Consider the following 10,170-nt stretch of genomic DNA (forward strand, 5'->3'; position numbering starts at 1 on the left):
ACCATACACCCTACATATATGTGTGAGCTAAAAGGTTTTAATGGCTTGAAGAGGCCGTTTCTCAAATACTGACCTGTTCGGTAGCCAGTTCTGAACGAAAAGATCCCATTGGCACCTATCAGCAGTACCCACAGCACTGCAGACACGCTGTACGTGTATGCTTGAGAGTTCACAAACAACCTCCTCCACCGGGGAGTAATACACCTGGTTATACAAGCCGACTATTTAAAAGAACATCTCAAGTCAATAATCGCAGAAAACCTTAGGGTTTTCTTGAAAGCTTCCCTCCGGGAATTTCTTACTTGCATATCCAAGCACACTGACAGAATTCAAGAGTCTTTCGGATCATTCCACGCAAATAGGAGTGGTTAGAAAGAATATTTTGACTTGAGTTTGTTTGCAGCATAACTAAACCCACACCCATACCTCCTCACCCCTTCCCCTACCCTCCCCACCACCACCCCACCCCACCCCGCAAAAAAAAAGTCTTACCTGAGTAACACAAACAAGACCAAGAAAGAAGAGGACTATGCACACACCCAGGGTTATGGGGACTCTTAACTTTTTCATCACTTCAGGATATATATCTTGTATGGTGGTGGTAAGTGTTTCTGCAGAGGAAGTAGTGTGGGTTTTGAGCAGCACAGTTAAGAAAGGGTAAAATTCCTTTGAAAAGCTAAGGATTATTTCCAACCCTACTCACCTATGGTGGCAAACTGAGAGTCAAGGCCCAAGAGCAGGAGCATGAAGAAAAACAAAAAGGACCACAGAGGAGAAACTGGTAACCTGGAGAGAGCCTCTGGGTAGGCTACAAATGCCAGATCAAATCCTGGAAGCAGTGGAAGGAAGGAGGTTATTATCATGCCTTGGGCAAAGTAGGTCCCGAGAGCGACAGCGCCACAATCAGCCTACCTGAGTCCACGACCTCTGAGACTGGTCTCTCGGACACGAATGCCATGTGTCCCAAGATGGAGAATATCGCAAACCCAGCAAATACGCTGGTGGCGCAGTTGGTGACACAAACAATAATAGCATCTGAGTAGCAGTTGTTGTGGAACTTATTGTACGAAGACAAAGCAACAAGGCCACCCCATGCCACGGACAGGGAGTAGAATATCTGGGTGGCTGCATCTTTCCAAACCTACCAGAAATAAGCACATGGGAATTACTGCATTACTCACATCCGTGCCACAAACATTTCAGTCTGCCCTCTGTTGAAGCTTCAGGGTTCTGCTACATTTAGCCTGAATGTGTAATTCTCTTTCATATACGTTTTAGAGGAGGTGGGACACGGCACGCTGGTGATCTTGCGTTCTCAAGCACAAACAATACTAAGACCTCTGAATGTCACATCCCAATTATGCTGTCAAATACTTAAATCGTACTGGGCTAACCCTGCAAAAGAGATTGAATTCATTCACATACGTGTGCAGGTTGTCAAGATATCAATCCTGTCACAGTACCAACAAACAGGAAAACCAGGAGAGGACTGCAGGAGTGAGAACTTCCATGTGCTCTCCCACTTATGCTCCTCACACCAGGACCTAAACAAACCACTTCTGCCTCTGCTCAGTTAGCACCAAATGCTCACGTAAGATACCACAAATAAATATCACACTGATTATTTGCTTTTGGTAAAACAAAACTAATGTTGGCATAAGCCAGAAAAACAAACAAACAAAAAAATCTCCCAAAAAACCAACCCCCGGGCTTCCTTTGCACAAGGTGCCTTTCCTGCCCCATCTAATTTTCTAAGCTTATTTCCTTGACAAGGTACAGCCTGAATTTCAGGGGTCCCTTCAACCTTCTGATTAAGTCCCTTGAAATTACCAGTAACGAGAGCAAGCTGGGCACACATGAGAGCAATGATTCATCCCACAGAAAGAACTTTCTCAGCAGGCCTTACTAAGATGAAACTCCAGCATCCCATGTCAAGAGCTACTTAGAGGCAACACCGCATTTGTCATCGCTGTCTGGTGCGGCAGGGAGGGGCCAGGGGGTTAGATTAGATTAAGTAGCTAGAATAGGGGCTTGGTCTTCAGATAGAGCTGGGGGATGCTGAAAAAAACAGAAGGCAGTTGCAGATACTCAGGGCAGGGCATGAAGAAACACCTGACCAGCTAAAAAGGTTGCTCTGTAAGCGACGAACCCATAGAACCACAGAACACCACCACAGCTCCAGGGGTGACTCTACCTCTCACCTCTGCCTCCATCAGCTTGGTGATGTTGGACTGTCTCCCAATGTAATATTCGATGCCATCCAGAGCACCTTCCAGTGTGGCACCTCGCACCAGCAAGATGAGCAGGATGACGTATGGGAAGAGTGCGGTAAAGTAGACGACCTGAAGAAAGAAGGGCAAGGACACACATCAAAAGCGAGGGGATGCACTGATCTCTGTGCAGGAGGAAAGGCCGGGCTTTAGGCTAAGGTCTGCTGGTACAAATGAAACACAGGCAACACATGTGAGCACATGCCAAGCACTAAACCATCCGGCTAAGCCGGTTCTGGAGCTGCATTCCAGCAGAAGCAAAAGGCCCACATACCCACTTCTCAGATAGCATTTGACCGCTTTCAGAAATGTGTTTTCTGACATGGTTTACTGCTGCAGCAAGGCCTGGACTACCCAACTAACCTAACCTAAAGGTCTCTTGCTAGGCAATGCTTCTAACATGTGGGAACTGAAAGCCAGCCAAAATCAGCTGACCAGGATGAAATTATCTCCTGCTGAGAGGAGGCAGGGGGAAGGTGGGGGTGGTTGCGGAAGCCATACTAAAAGCTTTCTTTATTGGGAACAAGGACTTCTATTTTTCTCTTGGGCACAGATCTTTGTTGTTGTTTGTTGACACAATTTCTAGCGCGATGGGATCCCAGCCAGAGGCAGGGCTAAGCAGTGCTATTACAACGCAGGCTATGCACTGTACTCCTGTTTGTTTCTCAAGTCTTGGTTTCAGTGTTACGCAGATAGATGGATAATTGACCCAGCGCTCCTAGTCACAGCAAGTCATAACATTGCACCATCATACGGTGAGTCTGACACTTCTGAAGACCTCCTTCACATTTGACTGGAATAACCAATTCTATCCGCTCTTCATCTTTGCCTGGTTCCTGCCCAGCTAGATTCTTCTGAGTCTTACCTTACTCCTCAAAGAGGCTTACCTTCATGCCAGAAGAGAAGTGGCAACAGGAAGAGCCAATTGTCAGGAACCCAAAGAATGTGAGTTTAAGTGGAGCCATGCAGCAGAACAACTGCGGCTGGGAAAGCAGAGATACTCCACTCTGAAGTGCTGAGAAGGAGAGGAGAAAGCTCCAAACAGAAAGCAGAAAAAGGAAGAGGCGTCAGGCTGAGGACAGGAAGATAGGCAGTGCTGAACCACAGAAAGGCACATAGAGCTAATCACAAGAAAACAAAAAATCATTGCAGAAAGGGTGAGAAGAAGATTGAAGGCAACAGAGATTGAAGTAGTAAGAGATGGAGGTGTGAAATGGAGGTAAAAGTGGGGTATGGGAAGGAAGGAAGGAAGGAAAGAAGGAACTAAACCAGGAAAAGGGCCTCAGGAAGGGAATAATGAAATTCAGCCTGCCTGAAGTCTGTAGAGGGAAGAAACCTCCAGGCAGCCGTGCTCCAGCACAGGGAAACGGCAGCTCAGCGGAGCCAGAGTCCGAAAACAAGTACCTGTGGAGCTGGTCACTAAAAGCAGCTTGAAACCTTGAGTACAAACGACATTTCACAATCTGGCAAGAACCTGCACACACACATCTGTTCGCTGGACTTGACCTGTATTGTACAAACACCTCAACTATTCTGGAGGTACGAATAATCACCGGGTGTTCCCAGGGCGTGTGCACACGCGTGCAGTCACACACACGAGTCCATCACACCAGGCTGAGCGACTGCCGAAACTCGGCTGGAAGAGAGTCGTGATGACAGCATGATCCCCAAATACACAGCAGCCCTGGTGGAGCTAAGAGATACACTTGTTAAGTAATCACTACGCAGTCAGCACCTCACTGCTCTTTTATATAACTGTTACCAAGCCAAGGAGGAGAAAAAGTCTGATGCTGAATCCAGCAGAGAGCAGTGGGTTAGGAAAGTTTAGTACAAGGCAGGATGCAGTCCTGAGTCCAGCTGACGTTGGAAGGGCAGGATTAGGCCAAAAGTCTGCTACTTGCTCTTCCTAACTTACCTTCCCAGAAGATTTTATTCCTTTAAACAACGCAGCTCCAACAATCATCCAGGACAGGAGGAGGCAGAGAGCCAGGTACCACACGATGTTACCCGTCTCGTCCAACCCTCTCGAGCGCTGAAGAGCCACTTTGCTGGAAGCACAGAACACTGCAATGAGAGCAGGCTGACAGCAGCACACACTCCTCGTCTTCAGCCACTTCTTGGGAGAGTGTGCTGGTTTCTGCAGATATTACAGGACCCTGCAGCAGCTCCACGAGCACGCAGCTGGCTCTGAAAAACTGCATGTGTAACTGCATCTTTCCCCTCTTTTTAATGTCTTCAGCCTTCAGCTCTCCAAACATCTCCCACCAGGCCATCTCCCATTAGAGCTCCGCTCTTTCATGTTAACCATGAAATGCTGATGGCAATAGAAGAGCCCATGACAAGAATTAGCTCCCAGAAACCCAGGGAACATGAGGCAAATAATTGAAACCATGTGGCTAAAGAAACGGCAGTTTCACAACAGGTCTGGATTCAGAATAAGGTGAACGTATTTTGCAGAGTAACTCCTGGTAAAAAGTATACGCTATACATACAGATGCTAAGGAGTCCCTACCAGCACTTCAGAGAAGAGGATTTCTTTAAGCTGGAATGTTTTTCGGTTTGCTACAAGTTGATTCATTTGCCTCTTTTTTTTTAATTTTTGGTTTGGGTTATTTTTTTTAAAGGCCCTAGACTCATCAATAACATTTTAAGACCCCTCCACTCAGATTTGCATATCTTCTCCCCTTGACTAGACTGTTCCTGGACAGCAAGGTCAGACAAAAATAGAAGGCTCGTTCAAATCCACAATCATAATAAACACAGTTTTAAGCAATTTCTTTAAAATTTGTACTTACTTCCAGTACTGCTCACTGGGGAATTGCACTGATTTGTAGTTCACGGTGCCATTTATACATGTGAGATTGTTGCTTGTGATGAACGAGTAGTTTGCATGAATGATTTCTCCATCTAAGGTTGCGTTGCAGTCACTTACTGAAAGCAAGTGAGCAAAAGGGATTGTTAACACAGTGACGATTAGATGATTACTATGAAAACCAGACTGTTCCACCAAACATGTCGTTCTCTAAGCAGTCACAGCTTTAGTTTGCCTACTAACGATATTAGAAACAAGCCTCAACTGTCACTTCCAGCTGTGACTTTGTTACTTTGACTGTAAATCAAAGCACAAAGAATCTGGTGTGCTCTGATCCGCATTTCACTGTCAAAAAGACTTGCAAAAATCAGAACTGAGGATGGTTAATGCTGTAGCCTTGGTTTCTCTACGAAAACTTCTGTCAAAAACCAAGGTTACACACTGATCATCCACTAGGAATTTCATCTTCTCATGGCAGAACACTTACTCTTTAAACATTTTCCTTAGGGGCACAGGGTGGAGACTGTTTTGATGGTTTGGGGTTGGGGATTTTTTTACCAGAACATACAGTAAAGAACAGTATATCAGCTTTTCCTGGAAAAGTCTTGTTGAAGCCTATTTCAGCACAGCTTCTTCGATTTTGTATTCCTCCAGCACTTACAAATTCTGGGCTAAAATATTTTTCTTTAGCCCATAAGCAAGTGTCAATTTTATGTTAAATAAAGCATCTCAAGTTCATTTTATGAAGCCTATGAATCTTTGAAGAAATTTTCAGTTATATGTTTAAGACAGTGACAATTACAGTAACACTTTAAATAATACAATACATTGTTGAAAGAACAGGGATATGTTCACAATCTGAGGCAACACATTTCCAGCTACTGACTATTAATTACCTCACCAACCTCACCTTTCGCCTTGCACTGGTCTGATACGGAAACTGGTGAGATAAACAGCAAGAACAAGAGCCTAGAGATGTCTTCTAAAGAGGTGTTAAAGTGCGAAACCAGTGCCTCACCCGTGCTTAAGATTACCATGGCCACAGGGGAGGCAAGAGGCAATGCAAGAACCCCAGATAAAGGCTATAGCAATGCTCTTGCTTCAGGTGAGGAAGGTATTTGCTTTGCCATGAAGCTTGATGAAATACACAGTGTTTCCAGGTACTGCATGTACTAGAAGAAACCTCGGATTTTGAAGGAGAAAAAAGGATCCAACAAGGAGGTTTCAGCGCAGCTCGCTTCAGGTTTCCCAAGCACTCGGAACTGGTGGTGGGGAAGCAGACAAGCATCACTCCTGTGTGCTCAGAGACAAAACTCCAGGAAGGACTTTTCAAGGCACGGGTAGCTGTCTTTATCCTGTACTTTCTCCCAGAAGACAGTACAAAGCACAATTATCCAAACCAGTAATATTAAACTTCATCTGTTCAGTACGGTACCTAACCGTGTTTTGCTGCAGAACTCATCAGCCCAGGAAAAGCAGTCTGACCACGGCAGCACTTTTTGAAATGATGCAAATAAGTAGTAGAGTGCATAAGCAATGATAACGTTGTAGTAAATCGCCACAAATGTTGAGATGATGACCATTGTGATGCCCACTCCTAGGAAAGAGAAAAACACAATGCCTTAACTACCCCAAACCTGGTTAAAGGAAAAAGAATGGCTTTCACTTAACTTCTTTTAAAAGGCTACTTGGAAAGAAGTTTAGGGGGTTTTCTTTGTTTTTTAAATAATTTTTAACAGCAGTCAAACCGGGAAAGGGTAAATCTATGAAATGAGAGACATGATCCAAACTGACCACCTCAAATGTGGTTTTGACATGAGTTTCAATCAGGCTCACAGAAAAATAGTACTAGTTGCTAAAGTCCAAGTCTAAAGGAGAAATTAAATATTTTGTTCTCTCCCAGTTCAGTGGGAATCTTTGATTGATCAGCAAATAAAAGAAATTATACTAGGACGGGCCAAGCTGTTTTAAAGATCTCACTGTAATGAATAGTTTTGCCAGTAATAAACAGCAATAAGGAACAGTAAATCTGTGCAAATAATACCGTTCTCCTCCTCTATTAAAATGAACTTTGTTCTGCAGGTTGGGGAAGCCTGCCAAAGTGTCCAAATAATTTTAGTTACTATATATTTAAGTTTCTATTTTCACAGGTACATAAAAAATTTGTTGAGTTTATAAACTTTTAAGTTAAATACACTGCTCTGGTGAAAGGTTGCTTGTGCTGCAGAACAGAGACTGGCAAAGAGAGGGAACCAGCCAGACCCTAATCCCTTCAAAGTGGCAAGTAAAATTCTTACGGGATCAGAAAGAAACCTCCTTCCTACATTAATTCCTCTGGGACATAATGAGGACAAACAACAAATTACATAGTCCTTTATACCCATTGGTAGAAGACCTGGATAGATAGGACGGAGTAAGGCACATGATTAGTTGTTTCCAAACACATAAACCTAAGGAAACATAGCAATACCAACCTTGAAACAACGGTAATATTCTCCAGACAGAAATTGGCCCTAGACTGGCAAACTGCCCAAGGGAACATTCCATGAAAAATAAGGGCAAACCAGCTAATGCCAACATCAGGGTATATGGGATTAGAAAAGCACCTGAAGAGAGGGGGGGAAAAAAAAAAAAAAATCACATACGCAGAGAAAATGAATATTTTGGTATTCCCCACAGTTCTACCCCATTTTATATCCCCCTTTTCACCCCTGCCTCAAATATCCCACTGTGGAGATTTTCTTTTGTTTTGCAGGATAGAGATTTTTTTGTAAATCCTGTTTTCTGTAAGACTAAATAGTACCTGAGATGAAGAGACACAGATTACCAGAACTGGTGATTTACATGGGATGGCTCCTCTTACAGCATTAAAAGGATTTTACATCAACTATTGAAGACATACTGCTCTCAAAAGGTAGGAACATTGCTCAGCTGTAGGCACCACCGGCTTTATCTTCCAGCTTTTAATTTTAAAAGCGACAGAACCATTCCTTTAGGTACTTAGCTGTGATTTGCAACTGCATTGTTCAAGTCGCTACTGGACATCAAAGCATGAAAATTATTTTCTATGGCTGGCTGACTTCTGTGGCAAACAGCTTCTCAACGTGCCTCTTGTTCGAGGCCATTTTAAAGTGCACATTAACCTGATGTCGATGACAGCCCTGTTCTACGAGAGGGACCAGCTCTTCTTTGTGTACGTGCAGAAGATAGGGAAAGTGCGAGCCTAAGTTTTCTAAACACGATTAAGGGGGAAATCTCTCCTCTTCCCTTTCAGTGAACGTAAAGCAAGTGAGGACCCAGTTATGCAAGGAGCTGCAAATACCTGCTCTAATATAAGGAAGTAAATAGTCCCACAGAATTAACTGGATTACTCCTGTGTTTCGAAACAAGGATACAACAGTTGTCTTTATCGATGACTGGAAAGGAGCACTGAGCAGGTTACAAGCAGCAGCCCAAATGTGCTTTAAATGCAAAGCTTTCTGCTGTAGCAGATAAGATAAAACATCATCTAGCAGAAGAGCCAGTGTTACATTTATTTCATTTTCACAATTTTCTTCAACAAAACCACAAGTAAAGCAACCTGCCAAGCTCACTTCAATAAATCTTCTGTACCAAGAATGCCATCTTGTGTTCCACATGCAGCTGCATAGGCTGTACTGCATGTACAGTCCAGGATGTGACTTGCAATGGCTATTAGGCAGAGCAAATAAGTACGTACAAGTAAATCTTCCGCAGTACTTTGTGTTTCTGGTCGCTTTAGTTACCAATGGTTGCCTGACAAATAGAAAAAGCTCTGGAAGCGCAGTCAGAGAAGCCAATGCCTCCTTTTTCAGCTTTTTTAGCTTAGCTACTAGCACTACCTGCCAATTGTGTAAGCAGGTAGAGGCTTTCTCTGCCTCCCAGTTCCCAAGTATCTGATGGGGATAATTATTGAGCTTGGATAATCATTCCAGCTTAGCTTGTTTACCTGGCAAAACATAGGTGCAGAGGGGACTCAATCGCTCTATAAACAAACTAAGGAGCTAAGCACCGGGAAGGAAGAACAGTCATTTAGGTAAGTAAAGGATATTGGCACATTGACAAAAAAGATGCATATTGGTCATGAATAAATCAGAAGAGTTCTGGAATTTTCAGGTGGAAGTTTGCAATTAAAACCAAACACTATTTCCCTCCTCATCCGGTACCCTAAGTGCACAGAGATGCCTCTGACTCCTCTTCCCATCCCCATCAGCAGGCACTATCCCAGGATAATGCTCACATTCCGCTTTCACAAAATGCTCCCAGCCTCGGGGATTGCAAGGTGCGCCCACCCGTTCACCGCCGCTCAGTACCTCCGCCGTTCTGGTAGGTGAGGTAGGGAAACCGCCAGACGTTGCCCAGGCCCACAGCATAGCCCACCATGGAGAGCAGGTAGTCGCCTTTGTTTGACCAGTTGCCACGCTCCAAGTTCTCATCGCTGCCACTGGCGTGGGCATCTTTTTCATTTGACAAACTGAAGTCCTTGGAAAAGAAGACTAAAGGCTCAGGATTGTCCCATAGGCAAGTGGTGCAGTCACATCCTCATTTCTCCTTGGCATCGCTGGGCAGGGCAGCAAGATAGGGGGGGCAGAGCCAGGAGGGCTGCCTGTCCACCTGATCCTTCACAGGACAGCATGGACCTGTGAAAGAGCGTCCCTCCAGAGAGCCCAAACAACCTTCATGGCCGGTTTTGCCCTGCTTATACCTTAGTCCCCCATGCTGTCATCTCCTGGGGACAGCACCTCTAGGGGACTCTTCTATTTTGCCTCTGCGCATGCCCGGAGGCCCTCTTACCAGTTCAGAGGGTCATCCCAGCACATACCTGCATAGCCTCTTTAAAAACACCCTTTCAGGTGCCTTTCACACCAGGCCAGGTGCTCATCCCTCTTTACCTATCCCAGTGCCCCCATATCTGTCTGGATCTCACTTGCCCAGATAATTTCATACCTGTCCAGGTACACCAAACCTCATCTGCCCAGTTGCCCGGGTATCTGTCCTTATCTGCCCGGATGCCCCTATGCCTGCCTGGGCACCTCCATACCCTACCTGCTCAGACACCTGCCTGTGTCC

At 44.8% G+C, this 10,170-nt stretch overlaps 1 protein-coding gene across 1 annotated transcript in view; it reads right to left on the bottom strand.

Annotated features, from left to right (window-relative positions):
• SLC6A14 (solute carrier family 6 (amino acid transporter), member 14) overlaps positions 1-9,579 on the bottom strand; it is a 12,634-nt gene extending 3,055 nt beyond the window's left edge. The window contains exons 1-9 of the mRNA XM_010142281.1: positions 9,414-9,579; positions 7,557-7,688; positions 6,518-6,679; positions 5,066-5,201; positions 4,186-4,318; positions 2,202-2,342; positions 913-1,141; positions 704-829; positions 493-611 (exon numbers count right to left, since the gene is read on the bottom strand). Of these exons, the coding sequence (XP_010140583.1) occupies positions 493-611; positions 704-829; positions 913-1,141; positions 2,202-2,342; positions 4,186-4,318; positions 5,066-5,201; positions 6,518-6,679; positions 7,557-7,688; positions 9,414-9,483 (1,248 nt within the window). The 5' untranslated portion in view covers positions 9,484-9,579. The remainder of the gene's footprint in view (positions 1-492; positions 612-703; positions 830-912; positions 1,142-2,201; positions 2,343-4,185; positions 4,319-5,065; positions 5,202-6,517; positions 6,680-7,556; positions 7,689-9,413) is intronic.
• Positions 9,580-10,170: the final 591 nt, after the last annotated feature.

This window comes from Buceros rhinoceros, unplaced genomic scaffold (genome assembly GCF_000710305.1).
Source record: "Buceros rhinoceros silvestris isolate BGI_N320 unplaced genomic scaffold, ASM71030v1 scaffold5808, whole genome shotgun sequence".
Taxonomy (NCBI): Eukaryota; Metazoa; Chordata; class Aves; order Bucerotiformes; family Bucerotidae; genus Buceros; species Buceros rhinoceros.